Below are 18293 nucleotides of genomic sequence, written 5' to 3' on the forward strand. Positions count from 1 at the left end.
ATTGTTAACATTCACTAGAAGAATTGATAAACTCTAACTTTGCTCAGCCTCCATGATAATGTTCTAAAAATGGTCTAGTTCGTTTACTGTCTGGTATTGTTTAGCTTATCCATACAGCCACAGACATCTATTGACAGAGCTCTTTACTGGGCAAGGTCAATCTTGGAAAGACAGCATGGGGAGGAAAGGTAATCAGGTAGGCAAACCTCAAGGGGAAAACGGAAGAAAACCTTTTCCCTCCTCAAGTTCTGCTGTCTCCTAGACGGACACCACTTGCTTCTTTTGCTCAAGGATATTTCCTGGGGGTCAGTGGGGTAGCATGTCCTCTGTCTCAAGCGTGAGAGATGGAAACAGGAAGCTTCTTAGCTTCCACAAGATGCCCCTGCTCAGTATCTTGGGCAGTACGTTGATAAGTACATCTGGATTTATAAAACTTATATGGAAAAACAAGTAGCCCAGAAGTCTGATGAAAAACAGGGTGATGAAAAAGGAGTATCGGAAAATCCTGAAAAGAGAAAGCCAAGAACCTGTTAACCAGAGGTTTGAAAACCTGGAACAAAATAATAAGTCATATGTAAAGGCATGTCTAGCTTCTTCTGGGTAGTCAGATGTCTCCCACTCATTGCTGCTTTTATTCTCAACAATCCCTTATAAAGGCAGCCCCTACCCATAGCTACCCTCTCCTATCACTGGGTTTTACTTTGTTCTAGTATTTCTCACTGTCTGAAATTTTGTTCATTTATTTATTTATGTATGTATGTATGTATGTATGTTTCCAAAAATTGTTTTACAAAGTAGTGGTACCAAATTATACCCCACCAGCAAGATATATTTTTTTGTGAATCTGCATCCCCCCAACACTTAATATGATCAAATTAAAAAAAAATTGGTCAATCAAATGGATGTAAAGTAATGCCTTAGCATAGTCTTGGTTTTTATTTTTCTGATGAACAATTATGCTGAACATATGATCATAGGCTTATTGGTGTTATGTGCTTTCTCTTGCCTGTTGACCTAGTAGGTTGTCTGGGCTTTCTTATTAATTATAGGAGTCCTTTATATCTGATATACATCCTTTTCCATTGTGTGTATTTTAGTATTTTCCCTCTACTTTATAACTTTCACTTGCTCTAACGTATGAAAGAACAGAAATTATTAATTTTAATAAAGTCTAGTTTATCAGCCCTTTCTTTAATTAGAATCAGTGCTTTTTGTGTCTTGTTTAAAAAATAAAATCATTCCCTACCTGAAGACCTAACAGACACTATTTTATTAAGAGTTTATGGTAGTTTAAAAATATGTCCACAAATTCTTTGATATTTTTCCCTTCAGGAGATTCCCCTCCATTGGAATGCGGACTGGACTCAATGACTTGTTTCCAAAGAAGAGAATATTGTGGAAGTGACAGGGTGTGACTTCCTAGACTGCACGCTGAAGACAGTGCAGCTTCCTCTTTACTCTTAGGAGGGAGCCAGCAGTCATGCCGGGAGGACACACAATCAGCCCTGGGAGAGGTCCACGAGACGAGGAACTAAGATCTCTTGCCAACAACCAACAAAATTTGCCAGGTGTGTGTATAAATTGCCTTAAATGTTGACCCCCTAGTCCCAGCTAAGTCTTCAATGACTTTGGCCAACATCTTAACCATAACCTCCTAAGAGACCCTGAGCTAGAACCATCAACTAGGTGGTTCACAAATTCCTGACCCATAGAAACTGTGAAGTAACAAATGTTTGTTGTTTGAAGCCACTAAGTTTTGGAGTCATTTTTTTTTCTTTTGAAAATATTTATTTTGTTTTGTTTTATTTATTTTATTTTATCTTATTTTATTTTATTTTTGCCATCATCATTTATCCCCTCTATGCCCTCTTCCACTTCCATCCACCCCCACAATCACCACACTGTTGTCCATGTCCATGAGTTCTCTCTCTCTTTTTCTTTTTTGCGGCAGTAGATAATGCCCATTTTTGTTTGTTTTTTTGACATTTAAATCCTCAACCCATCTGGACTTGCTTTTGGTATATACTGTACAGTAATAATCTGATCTTATTTTATAAATCTGGATAACCATTTTCTCCTTGCCATATTTATAGAACAATTCTTCCTTTGCCCTCTGACATACAATCGCTGTCACATATCAATGTCCTATAAGTGAACTGTTTCAGAGCTTTTTGTTTTATTTCATTGGTCAATTTTCTAAGTCCTGTGACAAAACTACACAATCATAATTGCTGTAGCTTCATAGTAATTCCTGGAAGGGCGTGTTCCCCACGCCTTGCTCTTCTTTAAAATTGCCCAGGTTATTTTTAATCCTTACTCTCCCATATACAGTATTTTTTAGAACTTTATTCAAGTACATGAAAAATCTTTTGGGGAGTTTGGAGTTGAATTGACTCTATTAATCACTTGGAGACAATTGATATCTTTATTATGTTAAGGCCTCCTATCCATAACTATGAAATTTCTCTTTTTTTCACTCATGTTACCTTTAATATTTCCTGATAAATTTTTATAAATTTCACTATGATATCCTTTATTTCTTCTTTAACTGATGTATTATTTTGCACCTGTGGTTTTGATACGATTTGCAGGGGGAAACTTCCATTGTTTTTGTATTACCCTTATCTACCTGTGCTGGGTTTCCCTCTGCCCCAGGACAAATTCACTCCCCACTTTCACCCACAGTGAAAAACAGTCCTTCCCCACCAGCTTTTAACGTTTTCCTGTAGAGTTAATCTTGGTGACAGGATCCAGGATCCATTCTAATACAGCATCTTGGTCAGAATTAGAATCAGATGCCCTTTACAAGCCTCTTCCCACCACTCTCCCTGAAGCTGGATATAACATCCATGAGAAGGTTTTGCGATGACATCTCAGGGATGACATTTCCAGGGAAAATCCTAGGAATAACCTAGCTTTCTTATCTCTTGAGTCAGTGCTCCACAGGATGTCTGAGCAGAACAAGAGGAAAGACATTTATAGTTTGATGTGATGAACTTGACTAGTAGGATGTTGTGAGGTTCTCTTCTGGATACCAACTCTCTGTTGAAAGTATTACATATGTCCCCCTTTACCCCATTGCCCTCTGCTGCACCCCCCCCAAAAGAAGTACCTTTTAATGTTTATTTTAAATCAGGACATAAAGAAAGTGTGTTGTAATTTTGCAAGTAGGAATTGAGTGCCTTCTATGTGTCTGAGTCTGTGCTGGGCACAGGGCCTGGGTTTATTACCTCCCTGCTACCTGCCCTCCCCACCTTCTCTCCGAGATTCCACATTCTGTTCCATGCTTCCATGTCTCTGGATCCACTCCATTCATCATTTTATTTTATTAGATTCCACATATGAGTGAGATCATGTGGTACTTGTATTTCTCTGATTGACTTATTTCACTTAGCATGATACTCTCTCAGGTCTCTCCATGCTGTCTCAAAGGGTAAGAGATTCTTTTTTATAGCTGCATAGTATTCCATGATGTAAATGTACCACAGCTTTTTTATACACTCATCTACTGATGGACACTTGGGCTGTTTCCAGATCTTAGCTATTGTAAATTGTGCAGGCAATTCCAGGCTGGGTACTAGTATTAAAGTATAGGTGAAGAAATTCTGCTAGTTGCTCAGGAAACTTTATATTTAGAGATATCAAAATAAGTAATGCATCACTTATCTGGTATGAAAATTTCCAGACAATTGAAGCTGACCTTTAAGTACCAATAATTTTATGTTAACTATTTTGATGGAACACTTTTTACATCCTATTTCAAACCACTTTGAATATATGTTTCTTTATGCTTTCTTAAGCAGATTATATTGAACACAATTTGACCTTTTCTTGGAAATGCAAGGGCTTCATGAATACCAATTTTACTTTGTTATCAGAACTAATAATATCCACTCAGTTGTTTGAATCCTGAGTTCTTATTTAGTCTAACAACTATTTTTTGAGCAATTTTTATGGGCTGGATAGTGTTAGGTGCTATCTCTTTTCACAGTCATTTCTTTTATTTGCTGTTAGGCAGTGGTAAACTTGCATTTAGAAGTTCTCTCCCATTTCTATTTTTTCCATGTCAGAGGGGTAATGTACTGACATTGTAACAAGGTTTGAGGGAGGAATATTGTACAAAATAGCATGAAAACCCATTCATCATGCTTATGAACCACAGAAGCATGAAGATCTCCCCATTTTCAATCTACTGATGTTACTGGGGAACTAGATACATCAAGATAATTCAAATTGTTAAAGGGAAAATGGAGTAAGAGGAGATATGCTGTATCTGTTTTAGGTGAATGATTCTTGTTTCTGATAGCCATTAGGCCATTATTTTTTAATATTGGAAAGTTGAGATTAGTAACTGCCTTTGAACAAAGAAGTTATAACATTAGAACTGAGAAATGTAGTCATTAATGACATTAGTCTGTTGACTTAACTGTTTGTGTATGTGTGTGTCTATACAAGGTTCTCCTTGTCTAGACTTTGCTTTCTGCCCGGATGGCTAAGCAGAACTCCCAGTTTTCCAGGAAGTGTACTCAAAGATATTTACTTACCTTTTACAGAACCACATTCCCTTATTTTGGAGAGAATTAACCTGGGAGAAGAAGGAACATTGATAAGCAATTTCTGGAAGCTACCATCACTGTCAAATAATATTTTGTGATGGCAATATATTTATGAATAATATTCAGTGAACATTAATTAATGTTACACAGTATTTAGGTAATATCTTATATTTTAATATGCATAAATAGATAGATGGAATAGTAAAAATGTTTTTACTGATTTTTAGAGAGAGAGGAAAAGGGGAGAGAGAAAAGAAGACGGAGAAAGAGAGAGAGAGAGAGAGAGAGAGAGAGAGATTGATTGAAAGTGATTGTATGTGATAACTGGAGATGAGGGAGAAACATTGATCAGTTGCTTCTCACATGCACCATGACTGGGAAGTGAATCCATATGCCCTGACCTAGAATAGAACTGTTGATCTTTAGGTGCATGGGGCAATGCTCAACCACTGAGCCATACAGGCAAGGGCAACAAATGAAAACTTTAAAGATAAAAATATATGTATAAACTTTTATGTTTGCTTTTTACATACTGATAGGAATAAATGAAGGCATAGAAAGGTAAAGCATGTTGCCGAAGATCAGTGTTCCTAGAGACCAGGTGTTCTGATTCTGGGCTCTTTCAGGTGCAACCTCACCTTCTCTTTAGCCAGTAATCCTTAGAGAAGTTACAGGCTTTGAAAACCATACAAACTTATTCCAAGGGATACATTTTAAAAGTTATAAAAATGTAAAGGTGAGGATAGATCCTGAATTTCTGTGGTATCTCTATTCTAAAATATTTTCTTAGTTATTTCACTTTACTTTTAACTTTTAAAATAAAAATATGTACAGAAATTATATTCATTCAAAGTGGGGGAAATGAGGTTCACAGAACTGGAATTAGAAACTTTCTGGGTTACAGATTTGGTTACAGCTGGAGTGAGATCAAGTGGCATGCTAGCTGGCCAGTTGCACAGGCAGTCTCTCTATAAAGATTGCTCAAACATCATAGGTCAGCAAGCCATCATGGGATTGGTAATCTTGATAAAGACAACTGTTTTTCCTCTAATAGGTGGTCAGAGGGAAACACTGATAGCCACTGGTAGTAGATGGTGAGACACATCAGGGAGCATGCCAAGCTTGGTTCTAGAGAGGTTAATTTCAGATTTGTTTGCTGAGGGTATGCAAGCTTGGGGCCAGAGACACTTGTTCAGGACAAAGGGAACCATGGCCACTGTGAACATTGTCTAACATATATCTAAACATCTGGAGAACCAAACAAGGGCAATCAATGGTTGATTATTATTTTAAAATATGTTTTTATTCATTTCAGAGAGAGGAAGGGAGAGTGAGAGAGCAAGAAATAGAAATATTAATGGTGAGAATCATTGATTGGTTGCCTTCTGCACATCCCCTGCTGGGGATAGAGCCCACAACCCTGGGCATGTGCCCTGATCAGGAATCGAACTGTGACCTCCTGGTTCATAGGTGGACACTCAATCACTGAACCACACCCACTCGGGCTCAATGGTTAATTATTAATACTTGTTTATAAGGAACAGATAAGTTCTCTTTTCTTAGATTATAAAGACCCTATGTCATAACATAACATTTCTGGTGAATACCAACCTTGGCTCTAAAGCCAATATAAATTACAAAAGCAAATTATGTAATTACAATATAAATTACAAAAGTCCAAAAAGTTTATTTTTTTGTCCTATGTACTTGCTGCTACAAGATGTCACATGGGCCAAGAGGCCTGGCGCTTTATATCCACTCCTATTTCCTTCAGACATTTGCATGCTAGTATATTCTGGTGACATCATGATGTTAAATATAAACAGACATAAAGAAGCAATGACTTCCTGTGTTTTAACTCAGGCCAACTCTGATTAGACAGTGGGAGATGCCTGATACTCTGTGTTGTAAAAGATTCAGGACCATGTTGGGATCATCAGGAAAGAGTATGTGTTTGTGGGAGATGGAAGGAATGAGTGGGTATGTGTCATGTGCTGGCCTCCTCTCCATAGCGCGCACCCTCAGTTATATGTTCCTTCTTGCTTCCATTCTGCATTCCCTTAGGTCTTAGGCTAGTTTCTTTCAGAACATGTCATTTGTGTGTCTACAAAAAGAATGAAGACAATTGTTCCTCAGCATCCTCTCTGCTTGCTTGGATTTGGAATGTCTTGGAATGATGTCTGGTAAACGTTCTTGGAAAATACATATGGGAAGATGGGTAGATGATTGGTGGCTGGTGGTATTTAGGAAACTCCTTTGAGGGGCAATGGCACTGAGAGAAGCTGAGGCACAGCGGAGTGCTTACCTTGTTATTTCGGCTGTTATACTCTTTGCTTGCAGAGCTCATGCTCAAGACTTTTGATCTTGGGGAAAAGAACCAAAATAGGGATTGAGTAAAGTACACTCCAATATTCATATTATGGTTACTGAGCAATTTTAGATCCTAAAGCTATGCTGTCCACTATTGTAGCTACATGTAGATATTTACATTTAAATTAAAAAATCAGTTCCTCGGTGACAACTCAGTAGGTGACTAGGTCCTACCTATTGGATAGCACAGAAAGTTCTCTTGGGCAGCCCTGTTCTAGGATCTTAGCTTAGAAGCCAGGCCATAGCTAATGCTCAGGAAGAAGTTGGGCCATCTTGAAGGTGTCCTTTAGAGGTGAGGATCTCCAAGTCCTGGTACCCTTACCCCCAAGCCATGGTGTGTATTTGGGCTATTCAGAGGCCGGATGCAGTTTTGGTCTCCTTCCCTTGATTCCCAAGATTCCAAACTATTTAATAAACAGAAATACTTCTTGACTAAATTTAGATTTGACTTATAAAGAGGGTCAAGAAATGGAAGTGAGATTTTCGGTTTGGGTTTCTCACCATTTAGACCCTTATTTATCATTTCTATTTTTTAAATTGTATTTTCCCCCCATCACCATGTATCCCTCTTATATCCTCTTCCACCTCCACCCACCCCTGCCCCTCATTTCTAATTTTTAATGTTCATAGTTTAATAGAGTTTGAGTTTTATACTATGATAGATTGAATGTGTGTCTAGGGATTAGTTTCATTTTCATCCCATATGGTTTAGTTTCCATATATTTGGAGGAAGTGAGGATGGTACTAAGTTTTAAGGCATTTTCTGTAATATATAAGGAGCATCCTACTTACCAAGGTGACTGACCAATAACCCTTTCTAAAGCATATGTTCTTACCTTAGTGTAAACTTGAATAATTGATAATATGATAAAAGTATAAGGGGAGATGTGTTTCTCAAGTCTTTTAAGAAGCATGGGAGAAGGACCCGCCCTTTAATGTTGGTGTGGTTTAAATGGAGGTCCACCAGATCACTGTCAGGGGAATGCTGTGATTTGGGGCACCCTCGGTGCCAACTACGAACTGGTCAGAGAAATGTTTGCTCTGACCCGGGCTGAGATGGAGTTACCACTAAAACCAGGATGTTCCTTGGTTTGCCAAAGCTCACACTTCTCTCTCAAGGAACCGAGTCTCTAATTCTTCTTCTATTTTCTTCAAAGTTTCCTGGTACTTCTTCAAAGGGAAAGAAAAGAAACCACAGTTACTAATGAGAAGCTTTATGCTTTTGCTAATCATAATAAGCATGTATTATTACATTGTAACATGAACGTTTGGTATTCTTATTGCCCCTTTGTCTGCTTTCCTCACCCCCACCCCACCCCACCACTGTTGATCTCTCACTACACTTCACCATTGGACAGCACCCTGGGGTAACAGGGATTATAAATACGCAGAGTGCTCATTATTAATTTAAGAGCACAGAGGTTGGGAGACCATGGAAGTAATAGAACTATACTAGTGGTGGTGATTCAAGGGCCCTGAAGTCTTTTGTAATACCACCTTGAAGAGTTACAATTGTTCGAGATAGTATTCTTAGAAAGGCCTGGTTACATTTCATCCTGTGCCTTATCAAAGCCGTTGCTAGCCCTTTACTTAGGAGCTGTACCTTTATGCAGAGGGCCTGGTCTTCACAGAGCTGGACCACAAATGCAAAGTCTTCCATTACCTGAGAAGCCAAAATTCAGTTTTAAAATTCTCTCAGTAAATTGCTTTAAGAACAAGAGTATGCTTGTTTTGTTCTACATCAAGACCCCAAATGTGAATTGTTCTAAGTATATTTTAGCTGTATGTATGTACTCATTTTCTTCTTTCTTTCTTTCTTTCTTTCTTTCTATCTTTCTTTTCCTTCTTTCTTTCTTCCTTCTTCTCCTTTTTTTTTTTTACACTGTACTAGGATAGAATGAACCACCTCAGTAGCTTCTGAGGCTAATACATTTCTATCACCACAATTACTTTAGCAAACTTGGTTCCCTTCACTTCTGCAACATCATTCTTTTTTTTTTTCTTTTTTTTGATAAACAAGCAGTAAGTATTTTCCAATCCCAATGGGAAATAATTGGGAACAGTTGGAGAAAGATAGATACTAATGTTGAATTTATGGATTATGGAATGTACCCTGTAGCAATGTTAGAAAGAAGTATCAGGGGACTGTATTACTGCTTCATCCTCTCCTCCTTGGCCCCCTCATGGTCTGGATCTGGAATCCTATTCGAACTCAGTCCTTTGAGGAATGCATTAGATGGACTGACCAAGGATCAGGTTTCTCTTTCTTTGGGAGAAGTGACGTTGAAATCCCTGCCGTTACCTTGGTCAGCTTCCTCTCTTGGTCAGCACAGGAAGCTTCCAGCTGCTGTAACTTAGCCTGTAGAAAGGAAAGGAGATTGGTAATACAGCGAAGTGGAAACCAGAGGGGACCCCATTCTGAAATGCTCTCTCGAAGGTTATCCCACAGGTGGCTGGAGTCCATCAGGCTCGATTGCAGATGTCTTTTTGATGGAGGAGCCAAATCATCCAGCATCCTTTGCAGCTGTCTGGGGACCTGCTTTTCTAAACTTTCGACCTCTTCCACCCATCAGTGCTGCATTCACCACTAAACTTCAATTCTCAGCTTCCTTTTTAGTTTTTTTCTAAGGAAAACGTCAATCTTGAAAAATTTCACTATTCCTTTTCCTTTTATAAATGCATTGCTCACGCTCTCCTCCCTTTCTGCATCCCTTCTTCCCTCTTTTCCTTCCTTAAATATTTGTTGAAAGCCAATTCTATATTGGCCACTATGCTGGAGTGACAGGAAGGGGACAGGGGGAGCACTGAGGGTACAGGGGTGGTAGGATTGATAGGCTCTTTGCCTCTCAGAGCTGACATTCTAGTTGGGGGACCTAACAAATAAGTCGACATGATAATGATCAGTGCTATGAAGGAAATGAAAACAGTAATGTGGTGAGAATGAGTGATGGTGTAAGAGCTATTAGAGGTGGTTGGCTGAGGCCTCTCTGATGAGATGCTATTTTAGCTGATGTCTAAGTGATAAATATTACACAAATGGATATCTGGAAGAAACATGTTCCATGCAGAAGTTATAGCAAAGGCCAAGACTGTGAAGTAGCATAGTTTGGTGTGTATGGAGAAGTTATGTGGCTGGAACATGGGAGAGACTGGTAAGAAGAAAATGAGGTGAGGAATGTTAGATATGGATGAGATTATGTGGGGTTTTTATAATTTCTAAAATTAGTTTGATTCTTTATACTAATTGCAGCAAGAAGCCAAGAAAGATCTTGAAGTAGTAAAGACACAATCTGATTTTTGTTTTTGAAGAGGACTTTTCTATGCATGGAACATTGCGTAGGAGTAAGAGTAGAAGCAGGAAGACTAGGTAGGAGGCTAGTGTGGTGTGAAAGCCTATGGTGCCTTGCAAAAAGGTGGTAGGAGTAGATAGAGAGAAGTGGATGCAGTTGTGGTATATTCTGTAGCTAGAGCAGTCATGATTGCATATCCCTCCTTTTATTTTTCAGCTCTATTGTTCTCACTTTCATCTAGGTACCATTATTTCACATCTGTACTCTTCTAACAGTTCCTTTCCCTTCCAATCAATTACATCCAGGGCCAGACAATCAAGTGTGCTAAGGGCTATATTTTCAAGACAATGATCTGAGTCACAAGCAGTTGAAGCAAGCATCCTATTAAACTGCTGAACTGATCACCCACATGCAAAAGGACCAGAAACAAAAGACATGCTGTATATTTCATAGAATTAGAGATATCGCCTGATAATTCTAAGTCACAGGTGGGCAAAGGGGAATGATTCAAATAGTTAATAATCCCCTAGAACTCTTTAGGGCTGGGCTGATCATTGACAGGAAAAAATAGCCATTGTTCTGACAACGCCTGGAACTCTATCTATTGTCTATCAGCTCAGCTCACCTAACATAGCCGGCACAGCCAGACTTAAAGTGTCACCTCTAGATTCTGGCTGGGTTACTGTCAGAAAAACTTGTCCTGGAGAGAAGGAAGAAAAACTCCTCACTGCTGTAGTTATATAGCAAAGGAAGCCAACGGGCTTCATGATCCTTTCTAGTCTGAGCTCTAATTTCTTCCCAATGTACACTACACCTGCAGGCTCCAGATTCCTTCCTTTCCAGATAAATTTCCTGGATAAGCATGGCCAAGCAAATTTACTTGGTAGATTTGAACTTCTTGTGTTTTTTTAGGTCATCAACACTAATTGGCCAACAGAAGATAGGGGAGTAATTCCCTGCTCTTTCATTTTCTGTTTCTATTTTTGGTGTGTTCATATCTTTGGAGATTTCACACATACAGTGTGAGCTTAAGTGTGGGTTTAAGAAACTAAAGAGAAGTTAGATCAGGCAAGGACAAAGACTAATTCTACAGAAAGTATTTAGAATTTTATCTGCTCTCTGAATAAAATAGATAAGTCTTTAATTCTTCTTGTATCTTTGATCAGATAGTTGTGGTTGTGCCCAGATACTTAGCTTTGGAACAAAATTAGAGAAATGCCAAGCCCTGTGTGATGTGCTTAGTAGGTAGAGGTCACTATATACATCATATAGACCAGTGGTTCCCAAACTTATTTGGCCTACCGCCCCCTTTCCAGAAAAAATATTACTCGGCGCCCCCTGGAAATTAATTTTTTTAAATTTTAATAGCAGTTAAACAGAAAGATATATGTATTAATGTTTCTACCTTTTTCGTTAAATATAGTAAAGAAAGGTGTAAATTAGAAACATTGGTTTGAAATTATGGAACTATTTATTGAACTCAGAATAGAAAGGTAATACAAATGAGGTTAAAACAAATGCACCTGTGGCCATCACCGCCTGTGAATCACTGATAAAGACAATGGGAATACTTTCGCCATGCTCAGAAAATAACAAAGCCTTATCACGCCAAGTAAATAAAGCAAACTGAGATGTGGATGGAAGGGTGGATTTTTCTTTTCTTTTTATTGTTGTCAGTATTACAGATAGTCCTCATTTTCTCCTTTTTTGCTCCCCTCAACCCAACCCCTGCCCCACCCCAGGCCTTCCCCATACTATTGTCTGTGTCCATGGGTTATGCATATATGTGTGTATATATGATCTTTGGTTAATCACTTCCTGGCCCCTCCATCCCCTTCCCCACGGAGATCTGTTAAGTGTGTTCCATGCCTCCATGCTTCTGGACCTATTTTGTTCATCAGTTTATTTTGTTCATTAGATTCCACATATAAGTGAGATCATGTGATATTTGTCTTTTGCTAACTGGCTTATTTTGCTTAGCATAATGCTCTCCAGGTTCATCCAGGCTGTTGCAAAGGGTAAAAGCTCCTTCTTTTTTATAGCTGCATAGTATTCTATTGTAGGTTACTAAATATTTAAGTGAACAATTGAACAAATTCTTTCTGGATTGGAATTATTAACAAGGTGTGTGAACTGTCTAATGCATAGTAGATTTACAAATCCTAGTTCTGCCTCTGGATTCATACATATATTTCAGTCAGACTTTTAAATAATGACCTTAAAATTATGTGTCTTTTTAAAGTTTTTGCCCTCCAAAAAAGGGAAAAATATTTTATCCACACAAATTTTTATATACACAACCTCATTCAATCTTCAAATCGAAGCTGGCAGTAACCGAATAAATTGCCCAACTTCATACATCAACCACACTGAATGCCGGGGCCAGGATTTAAACTACAGACTTTACCTCCAATGTTATATATGTATTTGTGTTCTACTTTTCCTGATGGAAGTGAGAACAAAATATGAAAATTCTTACTAACGGCTCTGTCTTAAGCTTGACAGGGACTAAAACTACAAACAATTCATTCCAACCTTGGTAATTGTTTCCACTTGAAGGCTTATTTCCTAGTCACATACCCCAAACCCATTTAAAATAGTTTTTTTGTTTACCTTTGACTCTTCTGGGGTTCCCTCTAGATTGCCCTTTTCAGACCTGGTTGCTTTAGGTGATTTTCTTGTAAGCTATGGTTTCAAATAATAATAATAATAAAGCATTTCAAATAAACAAAAATACATCAAATTAAAAGCTATAGAAGACAAAGGCATTTTCTGAGGTGTGGGGGCCAGTAACTTGGTCTTGATAAAAAAACTGCAAGAGGTCTAGCTGGTTTGGTCAAGTGGTTAGAGCAGCAGCCCACAGTCTGAAAGGTTGCGAGTTTGATTCTGGCCAAGGACATGTACTTCAGTTATGGCTCAATCCTGGCCCAGGTCAGGGCATATATGGGAGGCAACAATCGATGTGTCTCTCTCATGTCGATCTCTCTCTCTCTCTCTCTCTCTCGTCTCTCCCCCACCCTTCCACTATAAAAATCAATGGAAAAAAATGTCCTCAGGTGAGGTTTAACAAAACAATAACAACAAACAAACAAACAAACTACCAGGAGATGGTCCCTTGGTGGATACACAGGAACACCTTAATTCTACTTTGATCTTCTCACTAGTCTTAGCCACCAGAGCTAGAGTCCACTCAAAACACCAGTACTTCCCTAAACCCAATTTTGCGTCACTCAGGGTTGCAGGCGTGGGTCATAAAATAGGATAATCATAGGAAATCCACTGAACTCTGAGTAGAAGTTGGGGTAGAGGGAATGCCTGGACAAGGGAAAGGGAATTCTTGGAATTTGTTTTTTAAAAGTCTCTATTGAACGTAAAATTAACTTCACCGCAAAGGCTCCAGCCAATTACTTCAACAGAGAGTCTGTTGGAATTCATATTCTGTGGTAGAATGAAGAATCCATGGGATCACTGAATACCTTGGATATCCCACCCGCTGCTCTCACCTGGTGCTTCCAGGGAGAATCGATGGCATTTAGGTCATGAAGCTCAGCCTCAGGAGAGTGAAGCAGGAGTAGTTCCTCCCCCCTCACCCCCCCAAGCTCAGGCCTCCCTGACATCTGGGTTCCTCTATAATGATTTTCCCTCGTTGCCTCTTTGTTGACTGGGAATGGTGTGGGGACACTGGAGAACACAGAACTCCATCCCACCTTTCTTTGAAGTTCTTCTATACTGTGGACCAGAGTCTCATTCTTCCTTTCCTGTTGAAAGAGGTAGAGTGTAAGTGTGCATGTATATACCACCATCCTTCTTTATTCAGTGGATTATTCTCCATCCTGCAGTAACTCTACCTTGCCTCATAAAGCACCTGTGATCTCAATATATACCCACCAACTTTCCAGGGACAGAGACGCCCACATGTAGGGCCTACCAATATTAAATGTTATCAAAGAAACTCTGCTTTCCACACATCCCTTTCCATGCATGAACCCATTCTGCCATGACTTTTTTTGTTTTAATTAAATACTTTTAGTTCTTCTTTTTCAAATTTATTGATGACACTATTACAGCTGTCCTATACCCCCCACTCCCTTTACCCACCTTCACCCAACCCCCACACCCCCTTCTTCTGGCCATCACCACAGTTGTCTATTTCCACGGGCTATGCATATACTATGTTCTTTGTCTTTAATGACTTTTCAGTTGACTCTTCTTTGAATACAAAAAGGGAGGACTCGCTTTTCTGACAACTGATGAAGGACAGGATGAGGAATAAAACTTATCAAATAGCTCCCCCCAGCTCCTAGCTTACAAGTCTGTCTGTTTCTTCTCCCAGCTCCTGCAAGGCTCCTTCCCTTTCTAGTGTGGTGCAGTTTTCCTTTTCCCACTCCTCATCGTCTGCCGAATCTCTGGTCTGAGTGACCTCACTTTCCAGCCTGAATGGCACAAGCACAAACGGTGAGAAGCTGGCAGTTTCAGAACTGATAAAACACAGATAGCAGTTTTAAGGGTACATCAATGACAATAAATACAGATCTCAAGTTTAGAACCCTTCTCTCCTGGATCCTTAGAATCAGATTCACTTTAAAGGTAGGCAAAGTAACACTCCCCTGCTTTCCAAGTCAAACACACAATGTTCTTGCTACTCAGGTAAATGTCACCTGGTCTCTTAGAAATCTGCTAGAAACTTATTATATTTCAGGGCATAAGCCAAAGAGAAATGCCCAAGAATGAAGAAGAAAGTTTTAGCTAAACAAGGTAGAGGTCTCTAGAGCAAGCTGGTAAATTTAATTGTTTCTCTTCTTCACCCTTCTCCCCTCTTTTTGGATTGGGAGTGTTGCATATGAAACCCTCACACTCACCTCTGAATCTCATCTTCCTTCTCGTGGATTTTGAGGAGAAGTTCCTGATTTGCTTCGTCTATTCTCTGCATATCCTTTTCAAGGTCCATGTTCAAACTGTTAATGTTCCTCTTTGACTGGGCCAGTCTTAAGATTTCCACTTTCTTTGACCTATAGGCTCAGCCCCCAAATAAACAAGGGCCAGTTATCTTAAGATCAATAAACTTTGGGCTAAAGGGGTATCTAGTAGGCCCGTAATTCATCAATATCACTCTTTCTGGGAGCAAGCCTTTTATTTCTCATTCTTCAGAAATTATATTTCTTTTTTTTAAAAAATATATTTTGTTGATTTTTTACAGAGAGGAAGGGAGAGAGACAGAGAGTTAGAAACATCGACGACAGAGAAACATCGATCAGCTACCTCCTGCACATCTCCCACTGGGGATATGCCCGCAACCCAGGCACATGCCCTTGACCGGAATCGAACCTGGGACCTTTCAGTCCGCAGGCCGACACTCTATCCACTGAGCCAAACCGGTTTTGGCAGAAATTATATTTCTTAATCATGCTCTACAAACTCAGCCAGCAATGGAGCTCTTCCCCCAAGCTGTTTCTTCCAGAGTGCTCCACTCTGATTGTAGAAGCTTTGCTTCCCTAAATCTCCTAGTGCCATGGTCGGCAAACTGCGGCTCGCGAGCCACATGCGGCTCTTTGGCCCCTTGAGTGTGGCTCTTCCTAAGCCTTAGGAGTACCCTAATGAAGTTAATCACAATGTACTTACCTATATAGTTTAAGTTTAAAAAATTTGGCTCTCAAACGAAATTTCAATCACTGTACTGTTGATATTTGGCTCTGTTGACTAATGAGTTTGCCGACCACTGTCCTAGTGCATTGAAGAGAATGCTTTCTCATACACATTTTTCACAAACATCTGCTCATGTAATACACTTTTATTGAGTACTTTTATCCAGGCAGCTGGCACATCACATATGGTTGGGCCCAGCTCTGTGCAGAGCCACAAGAGGTTTCCACCAGCAGGTAGGGCTTTAGTCTTTCCCTCCCTTCCATCTCAAATATTCTCCATTGCCTACTAGAAAGCTTAAGAGCTACCATGGGAAATCACGCCATTGAGCACACAATATGACCGAATCATTCATTTTCAAGAATGCAAACATTGGAATCAGAGGAATGGCGGTGTGAGAGGTTCCCCTATTCTCTCCCCTTAAAGTTACAACAATTTAAACAGCTATAATTCAACAAAGGATTTCCTGCTCAACACACAAACATGTCTGAGACACAGGCGCACTGAAACTTCTGAAGGTGGGTGAGTGGGAGTGAGCCAGGGAGGAGGGCAGGGAGAAGCGTGGACAGTGCCACTGACTGACACAGCCTGTAGCTCACTGTGGGTCTTGGGAGAGGAGAAGAACCAGGTTGCTTCCTGCACTTCCTGAGCCTAGAGAAGCAAGGTGACACTGTGAGCTCTGCCAGAGTGATCCGTGCACGCTGTGTAAACCCATGGCCCAAGTGGAGACAGAGCAGAGAGGTTACTGTGATTGTCTGGCAGCTGCCATTGCCAGACAGAAAAACAAAGCCAAGGAGCCTGGCCACCTCCCTTCATCCACCCAGAGTTCGCTCCCCGTCCCCTCTCAGAGCTTGCAGTGGGCCCCAGAAGAGGCTGTAGTGGTGAGTGCTGGGCTACAGAGCACATTGTATTCAACCCTGAGAACTAGAACTATGGAGGTATTTTTTCCCCTGAGTGGTAGGCACATGCTGCTGCTCATCCCTGTGACAGGGGGTAAAGATACAGAGGTGATATCTGGCAGTCACCATTACTCGGGGGAGACAAAGCTACAAAGGTACCAGCTGATCTCTCCCAGCTCATCTCACTCCCACTCATTGTGGCTACACTGTTGGCAGAGTCTGGTTGCCGGGTACAGCTTGGAACCCCAGTGCTCAGCACATTCCCCCATGGGGGTGGTGCCTTGAGACCAATGATACCTGATCACAAAGAAGATGCCGACCTCACTAGGAAATAAAGGGCATTTTTCACTACCCTCAGAGATCCCAGAAAAAAGATAAAATGGCTATAGGAAATCCCAGAAGCCAGAGCAGTGCAAGGGAAACTTAAAAACCGCCAGTGCTTCATTACCCCTAAGTGGAAAACAAAAGAAAGACTTCTCCTTATCAACTAGAGAATGCCACTCTTAATAATATAATTCCCTCAGATGCCTAGACAGAGAAGGAATCCATCAAATACCTAAAATAACCAAAGTAATGAGGTAGCTCAGAAAGAAAATGAAAAATCCCCAGAAAATAAATGTAAAGACAGAAATATGTGATTTAAATGACAAAGAATTCAAGATTTCAGTTCTGAAAAAAATTCAATGAGACACAAGAAAATGCAGAGAGTTTAATGAATTCAGAAATAAAATAAATGAACAAAATGAATACTTTACCAGAGAGATCGAAACTTTAAAAAAAAGAACCAAATAGAAATTCTGGAGATGAAGAACTCAGTAAAAGAGATGAATGATTAGCAAGCTTAGGAAACAGAGTTGACTAGATGGAGGAAAGAATTGGTGACATTGATGACAGAAATCTAGAAATGATGCAGATGAAAAAAAGAGATTTGAGAGTAAAAAACAAACAATAAACAAAAAAACCCCAAAAGATGAAAAAACTCTACAAGAACTATCTGACTTAATCAGAAAGAGTAATAGGCTTACCAGAAGGAGAAGAGAAGGACAAGGGAATAGAGAGACTATTCAAATATGTGATGAAAACTTTCCAAACCTATAGAAAGAGCTAGATCCACAAATCCAGGAAGCAAACAGAACACTTAATTATCTCGATCTAGAAAGGCCTTCTCCAAGGCACATTATATTAAAATTGTCAAAAGTTAATGACAAAGGAAGAATTCTCAAGACAGGCAAGGGAAAAGAAGACAGTAACATGTAAAGGAAAACCCATTAGATTTATCAACATAAACCCTACAAGCCAGGAGAGAGTAAAATCAAATATTTAAACTATTGAAAGAGAGAAACTACCAGCCAAGAATAATACTAGTATATCCAGCAATGTTATGCTTTATATATGAAAAAGAAATAAAGGCTATTCCAGGCATACAGAAGCTGAGAGAATTTACCACCACAAAATGAAATGGGTTAATTATATCTGAAACAAAACTATGAGTAAGATTACTAGCCAGACAGAAGCAGTATATTGCATCCCTTTTTCAG

General features: G+C 39.6%; 1 protein-coding gene across 1 annotated transcript; it reads right to left on the minus strand.

Annotated features, from left to right (window-relative positions):
• Positions 1–306: 306 nt before the first annotated feature.
• On the minus strand, positions 307–15727 carry TMCO5A (transmembrane and coiled-coil domains 5A). The gene is made up of 11 exons (XM_006778170.1): positions 15633–15727; positions 15076–15225; positions 14526–14649; positions 13924–13974; positions 12830–12901; positions 9229–9285; positions 8530–8589; positions 8032–8096; positions 6862–6919; positions 4545–4585; positions 307–505 (listed from the first exon to the last, which is right to left on the minus strand). The coding sequence occupies exons 1-11, from the start codon at positions 15725–15727 to the stop codon at positions 307–309; spliced, it is 972 nt and encodes a 323-aa protein (XP_006778233.1).
• Between the last annotated feature and the right edge of the window lie 2566 nt (positions 15728–18293).

Source organism: Myotis davidii, unplaced genomic scaffold (assembly GCF_000327345.1).
Source record: "Myotis davidii unplaced genomic scaffold, ASM32734v1 scaffold46, whole genome shotgun sequence".
In the NCBI taxonomy this organism is placed as follows: domain Eukaryota; kingdom Metazoa; phylum Chordata; class Mammalia; order Chiroptera; family Vespertilionidae; genus Myotis; species Myotis davidii.

Coding starts and splice junctions, on each gene's coding strand:
- TMCO5A (XM_006778170.1), bottom strand. CDS start 15,727: ATGGCACTAGGAGATTTAGGGAAGCAAAGCTTCTACAATCAGAGTGGA. Junction 4,586..6,861: donor ATAACAGCCGAAATAACAAG/GTAAGCACTCCG, acceptor TTCTTCTCCCAG/GTTAATTCTCTCCAAAATAA. Junction 506..4,544: donor GGAATGTGGTTCTGTAAAAG/GTAAGTAAATAT, acceptor TTCTCTTTTCAG/GATTTTCCGATACTCCTTTT.